This window comes from Danio rerio, chromosome 1, assembly GCF_049306965.1.
Source record: "Danio rerio strain Tuebingen ecotype United States chromosome 1, GRCz12tu, whole genome shotgun sequence".
NCBI lineage: Eukaryota > Metazoa > Chordata > Actinopteri > Cypriniformes > Danionidae > Danio > Danio rerio.
The window spans coordinates 12,341,550-12,362,366 of NC_133176.1; the positions used below are offsets into that span (position 1 = coordinate 12,341,550).

General features: G+C 35.7%; 1 protein-coding gene across 14 annotated transcripts in view; it reads right to left on the bottom strand.

Moving 5' to 3' along the window:
- dmd (dystrophin) overlaps positions 1 to 20,817 on the bottom strand; it is a 251,520-nt gene that overhangs the window by 120,319 nt on the left and 110,384 nt on the right. For all 14 annotated transcript variants that reach the window (XR_001799156.4, XR_012404170.1, XM_073949244.1 and 11 more), the window contains 12 exon segments: positions 16,638 to 16,820; positions 16,192 to 16,326; positions 10,711 to 10,863; positions 10,436 to 10,597; positions 8,717 to 8,827; positions 8,449 to 8,622; positions 7,725 to 7,880; positions 6,712 to 6,882; positions 6,171 to 6,350; positions 4,471 to 4,593; positions 2,822 to 2,992; positions 1,194 to 1,310 (listed from right to left, as the gene is read on the bottom strand). Coding sequence is in view for 12 of the 14 variants with exons in the window: in XM_073949244.1 (XP_073805345.1) it covers positions 1,194 to 1,310; positions 2,822 to 2,992; positions 4,471 to 4,593; positions 6,171 to 6,350; positions 6,712 to 6,882; positions 7,725 to 7,880; positions 8,449 to 8,622; positions 8,717 to 8,827; positions 10,436 to 10,597; positions 10,711 to 10,863; positions 16,192 to 16,326; positions 16,638 to 16,820 (1,836 nt within the window). In the remaining 2 variants the exon portion in view is untranslated.

A 20,817-nucleotide genomic window follows, 5' to 3' on the forward strand; every position in this document is an offset into this window, starting at 1 on the left:
CTATTACAGCGTCAATCCATCCACACATTCATTCATGCGTCAATCTGTCTGTCTATCTATCTACATATCTATTTGCAATTCCATCCATCCATCCATCCATCCATCCATCTCTTAACATCTATCAATCTATCAGTGCATCAATCCATCATCCATCCATCATTCTCTTTATCATCTAGTTATCTATAATAGCATCTATCCATCCATCCATTAATCAGATGATCTGTCTATCTATCTACATATCTTTTTGCCATTCCATCCATCCATCATTCCATCCATCCATCCACCCATCCATCCATCCATCCATCCACTATCTATCTATCTATCAATCTATCAGTCATATTATATTAATATAGTGTAAATCATATTAATATACAGTCTAACCACATCTATCAATCCATACTTCTATCGATCTTTCTATCTACCATCCATCCACACATCCATTTTTACGTTGATCTGTCCATCTATCTATAGTACACATCTATTTGCCATCCATCCATCCGTCCGTCCATCCATTCATCCATCCATCATCCATCCATCATTCTCTTTATCATCTAGTTATCTATAATAGCATCTATCCATCCATCCATTAATCAGATGATCTGTCTATCTATCTACATATCTTTTTGCCATTCCATCCATCCATCATTCCATCCATCCATCCACCCATCCATCCATCCATCCATCCATCCATCCATCCATCCATCCATCCATCCATCCACTATCTATCTATCTATCAATCTATCAGTCATATTATATTAATATAGTGTAAATCATATTAATATACAGTCTAACCACATCTATCAATCCATACTTCTATCGATCTTTCTATCTACCATCCATCCACACATCCATTTTTACGTTGATCTGTCCATCTATCTATAGTACACATCTATTTGCCATCCATCCGTCCGTCCGTCCATTCATCCATCCATCCATCCATCCATCCATCCATCCATCCATCCATCCATCCATCCATCCATCCAACCATCCATCCGTCTATCTGATAGATATATGGAATGCAATGACGTTCTGTGCCAGCATTTGTTACTCATGCAGCAGACCCGCTCACTGAAACTCATTACGTTTCTTGTCATGAGATCTTTACGATAAAGCTCGGAGCCTTTCGCAGGCCGCGCGGTTCCAATGACTGAAATTAATTTTAGCCAAAGAAACAGCTGAGAGTATTTTCTTACCGCATCCTCCAGGAAATCTTCCTCTTTTAGACTTTCACCTAATTTAATCTCCTCGTCCAGCACCTGGAGCCATATATTAGCCTGTCTGTGGTACTCGTCTAACTCTTGGGAGGAGGCCTGGAAGAAAATATGATCAAATACATTCAAATCCAATTATATTCATTGAAAAAAAATCTATTTTCTAAGTGGCATAATAAGACAATGTCGCTAACGAATTTAGCTTCAGCAGAGGGAGAGAAATCAGATTCAAATTCACTTTTCTTATATGTCCTTGTTAGTTTGAAATACGTAAAACTGCTCAGAATGGAGATAAACCCTTACAATTCCAAGGTGGTGATATGTAAACAACTAGAAAAAAATACTTTTGCTACTAACCAGTATGTTTATAACTATGAAAACACATTGAAATTATATGATAAGAAGTATCAGTTTGGATAATAGGCCACATCCTTATCTTATATGAAAAAAATAATGTGAATTCTGTGCATATATACACCAAAAATGCTCAGTTGTTGTAATCCAGTATTGGGTCAAACAAAAACAAACTCAGTGTTGGGATATTTTTTTCAATTACATTTAAATGACACTTTTAAACCAAATAGTTGGGTTTGTCCATATTGTACATTGTCCAACATTGGGTTACGGCAACCCAGCATATGTTTTATAGTGTATGCATATACAGTACAATACCTGACAAAAGTCTTGTCGCCTATCAAAGTTTTAGGAACAACAAATAATAACTTGACTTCTAGTTGATCATTTGGTATCAGAAGTGGCTTGCATGAAAGACAAAGGCTTAGGTGACTCTTATTTTACCAAAATAAAACATGATCATGCCTTGATTTTTAATTCTTTAATAAGGTCAGCAAGGTCTGACTTTGCTTATACAAAAGTCTTGTCACTTAACAGAAATAATGTGCAGTATATGTACAGTAAGTCATGGTGCAGTGGAAAGAGAATTAATATTGTGTATGACTCCCATGAGCTTGAACAACTGCATCCAAACATCTCTGCAATGACTCAGATAACTTATTAATAAAGTCATCTGGAATGTCAAAGAAAGAGTTCTTGCAGGACTCCCAGAGTTCATCAAGATTCTTTGGATTCATCTTCTGCGCCTCCACCTTCATCTTACCAGACATGGTCAATAATGTTCATGTCTGGTGACTGGGCTGGCCAATCCTGGAGCGCCTTGACCTTCTTAGCTTTCAGGAACTTGGATGTGGAGGCTGAAGTATGAGAAGGAGTGCTATCCTGCAGAAGAATTTGCCCTCTCCTGTGGTTTGTAATGTAATAGGCAGCACAAATGTCTTGTTACCTCAGGTTGTTGATGTTGCCATCCACTCTGCAGATCTCTAGCTTGGTCCATACTGAATGTAACCCCAAATCATGATTTTTTCTTCTCGAAACTTGACTACTTTCAGTGAGAATATTTGGTCCATGCTGGTTTCAATAGGTCTTCTGCAGTACTGATTCATCTGATCTGATTCATCTGAAAAATCTACCTTCTGCTACTTTTTCAAATGATCAACTAGAAGTCAAGTTATAATTCGTTGCTCTTACAACTGGGATTGACAACAAGACTTTTGTCAGGTAGTGTATAGGCATGCACCTTTTCATAGCATTACCTGTCCCATTAAAATCCTTCTTGCAACAATGTCAAAACGTTGGTTAAGCTGTTCAAGCTTTGGTTTCACTTGAGCTTTACAATGTTCCCCTGTGTTCTTTATAAGATCCTCTGCTAGAACTTGCACTGCTTCAACTTTCCCCTTCATCTCCTCCAACTCCATTCGCAAACCCTGAACATTCAGAAAACACCAACAAATCAGTTATGAATGATGCATTTAGAATAAATGCTATAAATCTGATTAATTCATAGGTATTGCAAAAAAAAAAAAAATACAATTACACTTGACAATTAAAAACTCAAAAAAAATATTAAATTGCAGTAACAAAAAAGTAAGTTATGAGAACTACAAAAAAAGTTATAAGAACTAGAAAAATTAAGTTGCGGTAACTAGAAAAAAAGTTGCAGTAATTACAACAATTAAGTTTTTCTAACTACAAAAACTAAGTTACAGTATATTACCTAGAAAAATTGAGTTGCATTAGCTAAAAATTTGAAGTTGTGCTATCTACAAAAATGAAGTTACAGTATAAGACCTAGAATAATTGAGTTGCATTAGCTAGAATATTTAAGTTGTGCTAACTACAAAATTAAGTTACAGTATAAGACCTAGAATAATTGAGTTGCATTAGCTAGAAATTTTAAGTTGTGCTAACTACAAAATTAAGTTACAGTATATGATCTAGAATAATTGAGTTGCATTAGGTAGAATATTTAAGCTGTGCTAACTAAAACATTAAGTTACAGTATAAGACCTAGAATAATTGAGTTGCATTAGCTAGAATATTTAAGTTGTGCTAACTACAAAATTAAGTTACAGTATATGATCTAGAATAATTGAGTTGCATTAGGTAGAATATTTAAGCTGTGCTAACTAAAACATTAAGTTACAGTATAAGACCTAGAATAATTGAGTTGCATTAGCTAGAAAATTTAAGTTGTGCTAATTACAACATTTAAGTTAGAACTAACTAACTAACGAAGTAGTTTTTTATTATAGTTACAGCAACTTAATTTACTGGTTTTTATAATTAAATTTTTCTAGATTTTCTAGTTTTTATCACTTGTTACAAACAGAAAAAAAATTCTACTTACTGTAACTTAATTGTTCTGGTTATTGCATTGCAATTAAACATTAACAACTATTAAAGATTATAATGCTGAACAAACATTGTTCGCCTTCAGTTCATGTTAACTAATCCATCAACTAACATGTTATTATATGTTTAGTTACCATTAAAGAATAAGTAATGCTTAACAAATGTGTTTTTCGTCATTGATACATGTTAACTAATTCATTAACTTACACAAATTGTAAAGTGTTACCAAATATTTAGGTAATAAGTTACAAAAGACGGTTATATTTAATGTATAGATGGTACGGATGAATGATGATCTGTATTCTAAATCTAAAATACAATTTTTTGGCCATCTGTCTGTTTTGTTCTCCTTAATGGCTTAATCTAGAGTTTTATTTGCTGCAAATTGCCTCCAATTAATGAGCCATCAAAACATCATTGCCAAAGAAAGATGGATAACTTTTCCTTTAATTTGATGCAAAAGTATGGCTGCATAAAACCGTCTCTAGTCCTCAAAAACAGAAAACATTCGGTTGTGAAGTGCAGAAGCATATTGTGAGTGTCTGAAGACCTTTATAACGTGCTCAATGCAGCCCTGGCTGTCCATCTCATCCAGCTTCTCTTCTGCGCGATCCATCCAGGTGTTGATCTGAGAAATGTTCTGCTCAAGTGTTTTCATTTGATTTTGATAATCCTGCATGGCAGATGGAGATACTGTATGTTTACATTCAGCTTCGCTTAATAGCATAAAGAAATATGCTCCATAACAGGCTGTGATATTACAGTAGATGCTACGTTAAAGTAAACGTTTATCCAAAAATGTACTGTCTGTTATTATTTATTCACGGTTGTGTTCTTACAAACATTGCATGTTAAAAAAACAGCGAAACATACAGCTTTGAAAAATAGAAACAGCATCAGAGTTAATTTTGGTTCTCTGAGTGGCCATTAACAGATACATTCACCGGGCACTTTATTAGGTACAACTTACTAGTACCGGGTTGTAAACACGTTTGCCTTTGGAACTGCTTTAACCCTTAATTGCACTTAATAAAGTGGCCGGCGAGTGTATGTGTTAAATGTGTTTTATTTTAATTATCAACTACTAATAGGGTTTCTTTGAAACTTCAGATGAGAACCGTATCATCAGCAGAAATTACAACAGGACAATATAAAATACTGACTGACTACCAAATAAAAATAAATCATGCATAAATCTTAACTTAATTACACTGTATACGTTAGAACTGCACACTACTGGAAAAATCGATATTGTGATATGATTACCATTTTAGCAGAAGACTTGAATACTTCGATTTGGAAAGGATTAATTATTTTAGATTGGTTCGGTTGAGATAAGAAATGCACCTGACTAAAATATAATTAACCACCTTCAAGCATAGATCAATGCAATAAAAAAAATACAAGATACGACTGAATTTTTTATCTTTTTCCGAGTCTAATAGTCTTCTGGTGTAGTAACTAAATAATAATAATAATAATAATTCAATAAAATGAATCTTTATTAAAGTTACAAACGGTACCGTTTCTTGGCCGTGAATGCAGTCAAAGGCTTAAAAAAAACATGTAAATTCTGGCTTATAATAATAACATAATAATATAGACTCAACATTGCATATCGTACGATGTGACAATTGCGAATGATCACATTGCGATACCGATGCTGAAACAATATATTGTGCAGCCCTAGAATGCCATATTATTTTTTAATAAACTCTGATATACACCTGTGAAACATTAGACTTTCTTCCACTGCATGCAAAAAATTGAAAAATATATTATTAAACATTTTCTTTTTGTGCTATGTGGACATATAAGGTAAATAATATATAAGTTAGAAAACATTAACAGAATCTTCATTTTATGAATTTACTTTTATTTAATCCTTTCATTTTAGCTTCAAGGCTAAGCCTCATCTCTTGACATGTTGTCCCCAAGATATTTATAGCTATTTACAAAGCGGAATAAGGTAGAAAACATAGTCAGAAAGATAAAAGATGAGATGTGGAAACGGCGAGCAGTAGAAAAGGTAATAAAGAAGAGCAGGAGATAAATATGCTTTAAAGTTTCATAACATTATTGCCGCCTCCAGAAATGGCCATCTGGATTTAAAAGAACAATATGGAGATGTGAAATTGAAAGGAAATGAATTTAGCCTTGTAGGGCACATTTAGCTTAAGAAATATTTTGCCTACAATGAAATGACTCAGAGCAGGGTCAGACTGTTGCTACGAAGCGGTTGTTGCTCACCAGCAGGAGTTTGAGCCACTGTTCGCTCCGTGACGTCACTGCGATCCAGTTGCAGTTCAGCAAACTGACCTTGTCATCAATCAGGTTCTCTTGGCTATGAAGTAAACCCTTCAGGGTCCCTGCCAACTCCCTCACCAGTTTCAACTGTGGCTTATGATGCTCAGTGTCCTCCTGCGCTGCCTGGGTAGGAAAACAAAAATCATGTTTAAAAAAAAATCATGCTTATCCTTGGATAAGTGGATAATTCACCCAAAAATGTAAAGTTACTCACTATTAACTCACCCTCAAGTATTTCCAAATCTTTATGGGTTTCCTATTTTATTAAATTTTTTGTTTAACACTAAAGAAGATTTTCTAATAGTTATTCCCACCACTTCATATATTAAAAAGAATATCAGAACGTTGGAGAAAAGAAACTTATAAGAGCACTACAATCAGTGAATGATAACAAAATTGTAATTTTATGGGATGACTATTACTTTAATGACTTGCAAATAGTTTAGACTCATACAAAGCTGCTGAAATTTAAGTATTTATTCACCTTTGCCCAAGCCAACTCCGCATCCAAATCACTTGGCATACCCTCCACCGATGAGCGGCGCGTCAGTTCCCCATCAGTAGTAGCCAGCCATTCGGTTAGACTGTTCACCTCCTTCCTAAACTTCCTCAGTAACTTCAAAATCTTCTCCAGTTCCTGCTTTCCTTCTGTTACCTGCGCAATGCAAAACAACAATCATTTTGATCAATCAATGACAAATCAAATCACAATAAATAATTGTGACAGTCAAGGAATCAATCAAATCCATAAATCCTTTTGCAATCAATCAATCAATCAATCAGCTATTTAGTTAAACAATTAATCAGTCAAATGCAATCAATCAATCAATCAATCAATCAATCAATCAATCAATCAATCAATCAATCAATCAATCCATCAATCAATCAATCAATCAATCAATCAGCTATTCAGTTAAACAATTAATCAGTCAAATGCAATCAATCAATCAATCAATCAATCAATCAATCAATCAATCAATCAATTAATATTTTTTGTCAATTAGTCACTCATTCAATCAATCAATCAAATGCAATCATTTAACCATTCATTTTAATTAGTAAATTATTCAAATAAAATGAATATGAGGAAACCTTGGAGAGTTTCAGGATTCTTTTATAAACAGTTAAGAGAACAGCTTCATTTGAAATTTGGAGGTCATTTGAAGTTATTTTTTTACATCTAACATGTATTATTTTTACATATATAAATAAAAAAACCCTGCCCTCAAAGTTTTGAATTGTAGTGTTATTTATTTTCCCCACAAGTTACTGATTTTTGTGTAACTTGTGGGGAGTCCTTGAGATAAGAAGTGCACCTGACTAAAATGTAATTAACCACCTTCAAGGGTGTTTAACAAATGTGTAAATGTGTAACATCATGTTTTTGAAGGAGTTTGTGTTGCTCTAAAAAGTAAAGTAATAATAATTTACAATGAGAAACTGAACAAAACCGATACTATGGTGCACGTTTTACACTCAAGCCTTGTTTTCTCATACCTGTGAACCCAAATCATTGTAAGCGAGTTTGAGGGCCGTCAGCCTGTCGTCTAACTCCTTGGGTTGCTCCGTCTGCTGCTTCTGCACAATCTGCCTCCCCGTCTTTATCACCGTCTCCACCTCAGACTTCACCTCACTCAGGTTCTTATAAAATTTCTGCACGAGGCAAATTGAGAATGTATTAAACTGTGGTACTGCAATTATAGAATTAGTAGCCCTCCTCAATTATTAGCCTCCTTGTATATTTTTCCCCAGTTTCTGTATAGCAGAAAGAAGATTTTTTAACACATTTTTAAATGTAATAGTTTTAATAACTCATTTCTAATAACTGATTTCTTTTATCTGCCATGATGACAGTACATGATATTTTACTAGATATTTTTCAAGATACTAGTTTTTAGCTTAAAGTGACATTTAAAGGCTTAACAAGGTTAATTGGGCAAATTATTGTATAACAGTAGACAAACTGAATAAAGGGCTAATAATATTGAACTTAAAATGGTTTTTAAAAAATGAAAACTGTTTTTATTCTAGTCGAAATAAAACAAATAAGACTTTCTCCACAAGAAAAAAATATTATCGGAAATACTGTAAAGAAATTCCTTGCCATGTTAACCCAAATTTGGAAACTATTTGAAAAAGAAAGAAAAAAATATTCAAAGGAGGGCTAATCATTTTGACTTCAACTGCACTCAAATGTATCTAAACATTCTACATTACCCACCATGCACTGCTCAAGCTGTGACTGCACCACTTCCTGCTCCACACTGCGAATACTCAGCACTCCCAGCTTCACTTTCACCTCCTCCAGCACTCGCTCACACTCCCTCAGCCGCTGGTCAAAGTTCGCTGGCTTTTGGAAAAGCCGGAACTTGCCCTTTACTTGCAAAAGTTTATCCTTAAACAGACACATTTGTTTACAGGCATTTCATTATTTCACTTTTTTGTGCAGAAAAAAACTATGAAAATATGATATGATTTTTAAGTCTTACTAATGTTGCATCGATCTCTCCAATCACTTTCTCTGAGGCGTCAACCTCCATAGCCTTTTTCTTCATGTCATCCAGTGTCACCTCATGGCCGTTCAACTCAGTCTGAATTTTCTGTTAAAAGACACAATGATATGAGGGTCACTGAAATCCTTACAATTGTTCTGATTGAAAAAATAAATGGATATGCAATCAAGTAACAAATAAATAGTTAACTGATTTGTATTTGAGTGAGTAAAAAACAAAACAAAAAAAAGAATGTAGAAATGCATGAATAAAATAAAAATGAAATGTAAATGGTGCAAAATTAAAACAGTTAGTAATTATTCTAAACGAGAGAAAACTAACAAAAAAGGACAAATCAAAAGAAAAAAACAAACAAGTAAACAAATGAATGAATGAATGAATGAATGAATGAAGGAAGGAAGGAAGGAAGGAAGGAAAGAACCAACCAACCAATAAACCAACGAACAAATCAATGAACATACAGTACCAACGAACAAACCAATAAACGTACCAACAAATGAACCGATAAATGTACCAAAGAATGTACAAACAAACTTACCAATGACCAACGAACGTACCATGAATGTAACAACGAAATCAAGAGTTGCAAAACCCATGCAAAATTCATTAAAATAAAGTTGTTAAAAGATTTCTATGTAGTGGTCTAAAGAATTACAAACACGTAAACAAGTGAATGAATGAATGAAGGAAGGATGGAAGGAAGGAAGGAAGTCAATGAACGTACCAACGAACAAACCAATAAACGTACCGATGAACGGACCAAGGAATGAACAAAGGAACGTAACAACGAACGAACAAACAAACCAACGAACTTGCCAACAAACAAACAAAATGAACAAATGTACCCACAATTGAACCAACAAATGTACTTCGAACCTACCGATGAACAAACCAACAAACATACCAACGAATGTAACAACAAAAGCAAGTGTTGCAAAACCCATACAACATTCATTAAAATAAAGTTGTTAAAAGATTTCTTTGAAGTGGTCTAAAGAATTACAAATACAAACAAATGAATGACGGAAGGAAGGACAGAAGGAAGGACGGAAGATAGGACGGAAGACAGGAACCAACCAATGTACCAAAGAACAAACCAATGAACATACAAACATACCAAAGAATGTACAAAAGAACTTACCAATAAACGAACCAACAAACTTACCAACAAACAAACCAACGAGCGTACCAACAAACATACCAACGATTGTACCAACAAATGTACCAACGTAACAACGAAAGCAAGTGTTACAAAACCTATGCAACTTTCATTAAAATAAAGTTGTTAAAAGATTTATATGAAGTGGTCTCAAAAATTACAAACAAGTAAACAAATAAATGATGGAATGAAGGAAGAAACCAACCAATCAACCAATGTATTAATGAATGAACCAATGAACGTACCAAAATGACTGAATGAAACATGCCACTGAACAAAAATGAAAATAAATTAAAATAAAAGCAAACAAACAAATGTATAAATAAAGACTCACAAATAAAGCACTAACAAATAATACATGTTTAATAGTACACATGGATTTTTTACAAAAAAATATATAATTATAATAATTAAAACACTCTGTAAAAGTACTCTGTAAATACAGACAGACAGACAGACAGACAGACAGACAGACAGACAGACAGACAGACAGACAGAAGTTTACATGTCTCATCCATCAGACAGTATATGATCACCTGTGCTTCCTGTGGTATCTGTGCAGCGTCTATACCATCTGCTATGTAAGCGGTCAGATGTCGGTCAGTGGTGTTCAGAGAGTCCTGAATGAGACGCAGGGTTTTGTCGTTCTCCTGGGCCCAATGCAAGCTCTTCTCCAGCTGCTGGCGCCTTTGTGAAGCCTGTTATTGACATCAGAAAGCGGAAAGAAAAATCAAAACCTGAGGAAAAAATCCAATGAATACACTTAGAGGCCGAGCTGCAGCGCTCCGGCCAAATCGTCTGAAGCTCCTACCCTTTGCATCAGTTCATCCCAGCGTGTGTTGTAGTCCTCCACCTTTTTGTGGATGAGCTCATCCAGGACTCGGCCATCCATCAGGGTCTGCGCTAATTCACGGATCTGGTTACGGTTGTATTCAGGATGCTCTCTAATCATGGTGTCTAAAGACTGGAAGAGGATGAGAAACTGCTTTAATATCAATGAGTTAGTTTCAGTGAAAAAAAAACTAAACAAATTAAAGATGCTTTCAGATATGATGATGCGAGATTCGATTGTCAGTATGGTTATTTTATCATCATCAGGGTGTGTTTTCGCTTGTAGGAAGGGAAAAAAAATGAGATATTTAATATGTAACATTTTTTTTTCCAGGCAGAAATGGATTCTGCTCTGTGATAGTTCTCATTGTTCATGAACCTCATAGATGCACCAACAATAAAAATTAAGGTAATATTTTAATAACGTAACTTTTCTGATATAGGTTGATGACCACATGACATGGAAGCAGAAAGATAAACCTTTCATGCAGGTTTTTGCTTACAATTTACTTAAAGGGATGGTTTAATAATGAAGATTATGTCTTTATTTACTTACTCCTTGTTTTTTTGTTGAACACAAAGGAAGACATGCTGAACAATGTTGGAAAAAACAGCCATTGACTTTCTACTTTTTGTTCCTACTGTATTTTCCAACATTCTTCAGAATATCTTGTTTTGTTTTGAACAGAAGAAAGAAACTCATAAAAGTTTAGAACCACTTGAGTGTGATTAAACACTGAGAAAATTGTACATTTTGGCTAAACTGTTCCTTGAAGGAACAAAGAGTCATTTGTGTGCACATGTAACTGTACATACTGTACATGACATACAGCTGAGGGCAAAGTTATTTATTCATTTGTCAAGTGGTATTTAATGAATTAAGTAAATTATAACAGTATTTCCTATAACATTTCCCAGAGATGGGTTGTGGCTGGAAGGTCATCTGCTGCGTAAAAATGTGATGGATAAGTTGGTGGTTTATGCAGCTGTGGCGACCCCGGATTAGTAATGGGACTAAGCTGAAAAGAAAATGAATGAATGAATTCGTTTTTTTTCTGGAAAAAAAAGACTTATTTCGGCAAAAATAATATTAGTTTTTAGTTTTTTAAAACCCCTTTAACAGAGTATATACAGGATTCAAAGAGTGAAACACATTTTAAGACCTTTTAACCACTGTATGTTTAAACTGGAAACACTGGTGAGACTGTACCTTATTTTACCCTATTTACTAATTGTTAATGTAAGAAACTAATAAAACTAAAACATTATTCATATACTGAATAAAAATCTATTAAATCTAGCTAATTCAGCAGGTTGGCGCCTATAAAGCTATGAAAATAATGGTGTTGCCTTAGTTTCTGTAGTAAACAAAGGAGCATGAGGTCAAATCTAGCAGTATTTTATGAACTACACAGCATCCTAATATTCGTAGATTTAATTCAGGCAAACTTCAGCATACAACCATATATTGCATAATCAAAAATTATATAAAATTTAATAGCTTGCAAAATAGCATTTCTGACTTTTTAATACTTTTTAAGAGCCTTTAATTTCTCGACATTGATTTATCAACTTTTAATACTTTTTAAGACCCCACGGATACATTTTTAAAGTCAGTATTAGTAGTCCTTTAAGCAATATCTTGTATCTTGTTCAGCAGAAGAAATTAGTAAACGTCCAAGTTTAGAACAACTTAAGAGTGATTAAATGGTGAGAAAATGTACGTTTTTGGGTGAACTATCCCTTTAAAATGAAGGAACAACTAGTAAACTGTAACACCTGTACATGACATTTATGTGACATTTTAACTTGTCAATTTGTTGCCACAACGTATATGAAAGATGAGTGAACAGGGCACCATTACCTAGCTCCAAAAAATAGCTTCTAAAAAAAAGAGTTTGTGTATTTTCTTATATATTGCAATTAAACATTGGACTGTTATGTGAACTTTCATATGAAGAACTACCAGCAGTTCCCTCACAAACCCTCAGCGGTTTGCAAAAACATTCTGTCTTAGAAGAGATCTCAATAATCATCCGACAAGTATCGGAGACAAAGTGTAAACAGCAATGAGAATGGCATTTAAAGTCAGTCTCCTGCAATATGAAAAAGTAACCTCTAAACAATAAAATTTTCCTACGGGACAATGTGACCTTTCTAAGTCAAACTCTTCCCTAAAATAAAAATCGTGTCATCATTCACTAGCCTCATCTCATTCTGTGTGCTCTTTCATTACCATGCATCATCTGACAAAACTTGCTGTCGTCAATCCAAGTTTTAGGAACAACAAATAATATCTTGACTTCTAGTTGATCATTTGGTATCAGAAGTGGCTTATATGAAAGATGAAGGCCTCTAGATTACACTTATTTTACCTAAATAAAATATGATCATGCCTTGATTTTAAATTATTTAATTAGGATAGTAAGGTCTGACATTACTGAGATAAAAGTCTTGTCACTTAACAGATGTAATGTACAGTATAGAAAATAGGTGGCCAACCCTGTTGCTGGAGATCTACTTTCCTGCAGATTACAGTTGTAACCCATATCAAACACACCTGTCTGTAATTATCAAGTGCAGTTCAGGTCCAAATTGATTGGTTCAGGTGTGTTTGTTCAAGGTTGAAGCTGAAATCTGCAGGGAGGCAGATCTCTAGGAACAGGGTTGAGCCCCCCTGGTGTAGAATATAAAGTCATGGTGCTGTGGAAAAACAATTAATATTGTGTGTGACTCCCATGAGCTTGAACAACTGCATCCATACATCTCTGCAATGACTCAACCTATTAATAAAGTCATCTGAAAGCAATCTTGCAGGACTCCTACAGTTAATCAAGATTCTTTGGATTCATCTTCAATGCCTCCATCTTACCCCTGACATGCTCAATAATGTTCATGTCTGGTGACTGGGCTGGCCAATCCTGGAGCACCTTGACCTTCTTTGCTTTCAGGAACTTTGATGAGGAGACTGAAGAATGAGAAGGAGAGCTATCGTGCTTGAGAATCTGTCCTCTCCTGTGGTTTGTAATGTAATGGGCAGCACAAATATCTTGATACCTCAGGCTGTTGCCATCCACTCTCCAGATCTCTTGCATGCCCCTATACTGAATGTAACCCCAAATCATGATTTTTCCTTCACCAACCTTGACTGATTTCTGTGAGAATCTTGGGTCCATGCGGTTCCAATAGGTCTTCTGCAGTATTTGTGGTGGTTGGGATGCAGTTCAAAAGATGATTCATCAGAAAAATCTACCTGCTGCCACTTTTCCAAATAATCAAGAAGTCAAGTTTGCTCTTACAACTGGGATCGATGACAAGACTTTTGTCAGGAAGTGTATACTTTCATGCAGAGTGCACTATATAAATCAGTTACTAACTTTAAAAAAGTCAGTAAACCCATTGACCTAACCTTTAAAATTGTTTAAAAGTTTGTTTACTTAATAATTATAAGACAACGAATATACTCTCTTTTTAAGTCATGTAATCGCTTATTACAGTGTGTTATTACAGCACAAAAAAGAAACAATTTTGAACTGCCTGAAACTAGTTGTCAGTAATAATTTCAGCTTTGCTTCCACAAAACCTACACACATTTGTAAAAGATTAGCATAATGGCAGCCTATGCTTTTAAATGAGTGCCCACGAGTAATGTCTGCAACCCTTAAAGGGATAGTTCCTGCAATAATGAAATTTTACTCAGTTTACTCACCTTCAAGTGATTCCAAACCTTTATGAGTTTCCTTCTTCTGTTAAACACAAAAGAAGACATTTTAAAGAAAGTTGAAAACTTCTAACCATTGACTTCCATGTTAGGAAAATCAAATGCTATGGAAGTCAATGGTTACGGGTCTCCAGCATTCTTTCGAAATATATTCTATCGTGTTCAAAAGAAGAAAGAAACTCACAAAGGTTTCACTCTGATTGAATTATTACTGATTACAGAGGAGAAGCTAGACGTGCTCAATAATATCACGTGCTCCTCTCGAAAATTTGTTAGTGAAACTTCACATAGGGCTACGTTTTCAGAATGAGTCTATGTTGCATATAAACCAATGAAACTAAGATCACTTAAAGCTTCTTAAATAATTATAGTAATAAAACAAAGTATTTTTTTTAAATAGGATATTACACTTCAGCAAGTCTTTTAGATAGGATTTACTTTCCAGGTTAATGTAACGCACAGAAAAAAATAGATTTTTCCTTATAAGTAGCGTGTTTATAATGGCGTAACATTTTGCCAAAATGCCCTGTGGCCTCATGTTTCAACGCTGCGTACACACAAAAACTTTGCGTAAGCCAGGTTTCACGCTCAGAATCGCTCACGTTTGGATTTACTAACAATAAACTGAACGTGAGAGTGTGCGCAGCTCCACGCCAACTTCATGGCCGGCATGCGCACATTTTTTGTGCGTGTCTGTTTTATTTCCATTGGCGACTCCTAGGGGCAGTTGTGTTAAATTGCACTCTACAAAGTGTCTTTGAGCCTTGCAATGGCAGCTGTATGAGACGGGTTCATCTAGCAGGTATATAAGGTTTCCATACCATACAGTTGACCAGCCAAACATTAAAGCACAATTTGTAGCGATCGCCAGTTTTCCCAATGCAATCGGAGCTATCTACTAGCTATCTACATTGCTATAAAGACACTATCTAAAGATGAATTTGCATGTGTGAATCAGAAACATATCAGTTTAATAAATATGCAAATAAAATATGTTGCATAGACTTATTAATGATTCCTACTTGTCTTCCTCGTGATAAATAGTAGGCAAAATCTGATATGTAGCAGGGGGAAAAGAAGAAGAATGAGTTCATCAGATGCTGGATTTGAACCGAGTTCATGCTCGAACGTGTCAAATCAAGTAGACTTGCGTTTTACGAGCTGCGCCACCGAAACTGTTAAGGTCATTTCAACATTTTGCACTTATACAAGTCACTATTTCTCTTTTTAATCCACTCAGTGCAATGTTCAGATTTAATTGTGTTAACCGCATCAGCTAAACTCTCCCCACTCTATTTTTTTCTTTTGTTGTTAATTCAAGGAGGACAAACTTGCAAATAACACCGTTTTTCTCAGGTCTACCTCCGAAAGGAACACCTCCAAATCACATTCGGTTCAAAGTTTCTCTTTTTGCTTGCTTTTGCCATTGCTTTTTCGTTGGGTTTTGCCAAAGTAGAGTCTTTAGCATATTCGAACGGGGGAGGAGGCAGGGAGGGGTTTTGCGCTTGTGCATGTTGCGCTCAGTTTCACGTTCATTCGGATGTACAAAGAATATGCGTGGGCTTCGGCGTACGCAGTGTTTCATACATCATACATTTTTTTCTGCATACGCACATTTACAGCTTTGTGCGTACGCAATGTTTTAGTATGATTTCCATGCAAGTCTTCGTAAATGAGGCCCCTGACCTGGCTTATACAAAATTAAAAGTTCCCCAAAACAGCATAAAGAGGCACACTCACAGTCAAAGCTTCTTCAATTTCCTCTATGCCTCCTTGAAGCCCTTCCGTTTCATCAAGTTTCTTTTCAAGTAGGTCCATCCAGGCATTCTCCAACTCCAAATAAGACAGCAGCTCACACCAGCATGCCCACACTTCCTACAAGAGCCAAAAGAGATGGAGAGACACGTGTGGTTAATCAAACATATTACGCCGGGTCCAGGTCCTGAGAATTTGATCAAAAGGTTAGAAGTGCGTTAGTGGCTTGAACTAAAAGAGCCTGGCGCTAGCAACATCAAAGTCATGGGTTGGATTCCCAGGGAACACACACACATGCGCGTGCACAGATAAAATGTAAACTTTAAAAAGACTTTAAGTTGAAAGCATCTGGCAAATGAATAAATGTCAGTGAACCAGACACTATCTGACTCCCGAGCACAACCCCATCACTGGCACAATATCAAGCTCACCTCTAAAGTCTTGCATTTTCCATCGAGTCGGCTGCACAGGCGCTGGTAGTTAGAAGTCAAAACATCCAGTTCTGCCTTCAGGGCATCATGGGCCGCGGGAGGAGCCTTTGAAATGAAATTGGTGACTTTATCCGTCAGCAGCTTCACCTTTGTTTCCTTTTGATGGACTTCCTCTTGAGCCCGCTGAGTGGGAGAGAGAGGAGAGGAGATTACGAGAGCATTCAAATCTTTCCTCCAAGGTTAGCGAACATGGGCATTCTCCCGAGCCCCTGTTAAGTTACGCTTGGCACCGGGACAGAGAGAAAACAAGAAAACAGAATAACAATCCCTGCTGTTGACTGTTGTTGAACTAAGTCAAAAAAAGTGGCGCTTTATTTCATTAAACGCATGTAGTGGCTGGATCACACCGAGGTGAGAAGCAACCGTGCACCTGTTAGAAAATGAATAGATCTCTGTCGTCTAGGTGTCAGTCTTCTGCTATCACGACAAATGTCTGGGGACGCTCTGTGACATTTTGTTGTCGGTACAACGTGTTCATTTTTCTTTTCTTTAAACTTGGCACATTCGGTGATTGGGGTGCAAATTGGTGTCCCTTGGCTGTTCTTTAAAGCAATAAAGGAACAAATCCCATGTTCCCCGGCGAGATTAGATGTGTTCGGTAAGCTGTTACTGAACATAAAATTAACACAGCATGAAAAGTAGTATTTCTGTTCAAAAGTTGATTTGGGCTTGTTACACCTTACTGGTTCTGTTCTTCTTGATGGTATGGAATATAAATTAAATACAAAATATTAAACTATTAGTATCCCTTATTATATTCATTATAAACAATATAGTAAAAAATATATTAAAGAATGCCTGTTTTCAGAACTGTGTGTAGGGTCTTAAGATATACAGTTGAAGTCAAAATAATTCGCCCTCCTGTGAATATTTTTTTCTTTTTCAAATATTTCCCAAAAGATATTTTACAGAGCAAGAATTTTTTTACAGTATTTTCTATAATTTTTTTTTCTTCTGGAGAAAGTCTAACTTGTTTTATTTCAGCTAGAACAAAAGCAGTTTTTAATTTTTTTAAAAAACATTTTAAGGTCTATATAGTTAGCGCGCTTAAGCCATTTTTTAATGGTCTACAGAACCCATCATTATAAAATTACTTGCCTAATTATTATCTAACTTGCCTAATTAACCTAATTAAGCCTTTTTAAGCTGTGCAGGGTAGCTACGGTATGCTGGCAGCAGGCTCTCTGCAACTCTCATATGGTCGCCCACTGAAACTACAGGGCTGCGCCCGGTCAGTACCTGGATGGGAGACCATATGGGAAAGCTAGGTTGCTGCTGGAAGTGGTGTTAGTGAGACCAGCAGTGGGTGCTCAACCTGCGGTCTGTGTGGATGCTAACGCCCCCAATATATTGATGGTGACTCTCATCTTTCAGATAAGATGTTAAACCGAGGTCCTGACCCTCAGTGGTCGATAAAAATCCCATGATGTCTTTCGAAAAAAAGTAGGTTTAACCCCGGCATCCGGACCAAATTTGCCCACTGGTCTCAGTCCATCATGGCCTCTTAACCATCCCCATATCATGATTGGCTTCATCACTCTGTCTCCTCTCCACCAATCAGCTGGTGTGTGGTGTGCGGTCTGGCGCAATATGGCTGTCGTCGCATCATCCAGGTGGATGCTGCACACTGGAGGTGGATGAGGAGATTCCCCCCAAAAATGTGTAAAACACAACTAATTAATTATTAACTGTTATCAAAAAATGTGTTGAAATGATTTGTCCATTAGTCAGAAATTGGGGTAAAAATATAAGGGTACAATTCTGACTTCAACTGTATAAAAGTGAGTGAAGTGAGCCTTGTCAAGTATGTTTTTTACCATTGCTTTTAACCCATCCAAGTGCACGCACACATTTTGTGTGAGGAGTGAGCGCGCACACAAACACATACTGTGAGCTTACACCCAGAGCATTGGGCAGCTATTGCTTCCAGCTCCTGGGGAGCAATTAGAGGTTAGGTGCCTTGCTCAAGGGCACCTCCGCTGGGAATTAAAGATGAAGAGAGTGCGATTCATTCACTCTCCACACCCCCTTCTTCAATTCCAGTCAGATCTGGGAATTGGACCTGCAATTGTCAAACTTCTTAACCATTATCTAAATTAGGTAAAATAAGTAAACAGTACTGTCTCATTAACTGTTTTTTGTTCAATAACTTGCATGACCAGTGCAGACAATTTCTAATATAAATCTACTAAAATGACAAGAGAAGATACTTTATTGTTCTCTGCTTTGACATCTAAAAGTTAACAGTTAGTTACAGTTAAATAACAGAACAGATATTTTGTTGTGTATATTTTTCCTGTACAACAATAATTATACAGTTTATGTCACAATTATTCTAAAGGTGTGATACATGATGATCTAATTTCTCAAATGTCACAGAAAAGGGTGAGCAAAACCTGAAATGCCTTTAATGACTTTATTGGAGAGCAATTACTGTAAGCCATTAAATGTAAGCATCACTGTCACTTAATATTGAATCTAATGAATAGCTGTCAGCCATTAAAATATTGATTTTTAAAGAAGGAAGACAAAAACAATGTTTTGAGAATAGAAGTCAGAAGCAGAATATACTCAGCAAGAGCATTCTGACAGTGATTATCAGCTCACACAAATGTATTCAAAGTTTGAAAAGATAACAAAATATGCTTTTTTGTATTTTTAATGGAAATAGCTTGTTTGCAGTAGTTATGGTTTACTCATACCAGACATATTTGCCTTCAAATAGTCAAAGCATGATTGTTTCCATTGAGAACACTTACATCATTATGATGCGAGAGAAGCGCTCTTGCTCAGCACATTGAAAAACTTCACCCCTTTATTCTTTTTTTTTAGATGTTATTCCTGAACAGATCCAGCACTTAAGTCGCACTAAAATTTACAAGCAAACATCCTGAACATATTAGCAGGTTTGCTGGGTGCAAAACTTAAAGGCTTTTTTAATATTTTTCACCCAAATTCAGTGAAGAATGCCACTGGTCTAAACCAGTTTTTCGTTGAGTCTGGACTTCCATTTTATATTTCAATTGCTCTAATAGTGTGTTAGAAATAAAATGTGGATTTACTGCTTTGATAATTAGTAAACTAGTTGTCTTATTTGTTTTTTAAGGTCTCAAAATAAAAGTGAAGGTGATATTTAAAGTTTTCCTGTATGTTCCTGTTGCTTCAGCCAGTGTATTGCATGTGTTTGCTATAATCGGGCAACACTCTACATCGCAGTGAGCATTTGAATAGGTGAGGATGTCAGTATCCAAAAAAGGAAAAATTGAAGATATAAGAGGTTCAAAGATGATTGGACAGAAAGGCGTGCGTTCATTCTACTTCAATCCAGTACAAAACTGGGTCCCACTTTATATTAAGTGTCCTTAACTACTATGTACTTACATCAAAAAATAAATAAAATGTACTTACTGTGTTTATAATGTATTTGAGAATACTTGTGGTCCTTTTGAGTTTTGATAGAGGTTGGGTTATAGACATGTTTGGTGGCATGGGTAGGTTTAAGGGTGGGTTAAGGTGTAAGGGATGGTCAACAGTGTATTTACAAATGTAATTACAAAGGTAATTTACAGATGTAATTACATAAATGTATTTAATCAAGCATAAGTACACAGTACATACATGTATTTACATAATAATTACATTGTAACAAACTATTAATTCCTGTGTAAGTACATATTAGTTAAGGCCACTTAATATAAAGTGGGACCCAAAACTGTTCTGTTTGATTTGTAATGAGACAGTAAGATTCGTGAGGAATGGAAAGTCATACCAGACTATAAAACAAAAGTTTACATTGCTTGGTATTTGGCAGAATTTCACTTTTGACCGATCTCTAGCTGTTTTGTTCATAAAAATTGCTGACACTTGAAGTCACCGTGAACCGGAAGCTGTGACCGTTATTTTTTTCGTATTGTGATGCAGTTCTTATAGAAACTAAATATTAAGTGAGAAAACAGTGGAAGTAGCTTGATTTTCTACTGCGAGCTGAATGGATGTAGTAAATAAGCATTTAATTCAAAAAGATGGATAAAAAAGGGTTTAGGTAGAGTTATTACAAATTAATAGACTCCCCCATCCACACCATTTCTGTTTAATGTCAAAACTGACAGTTGCAGCTGCG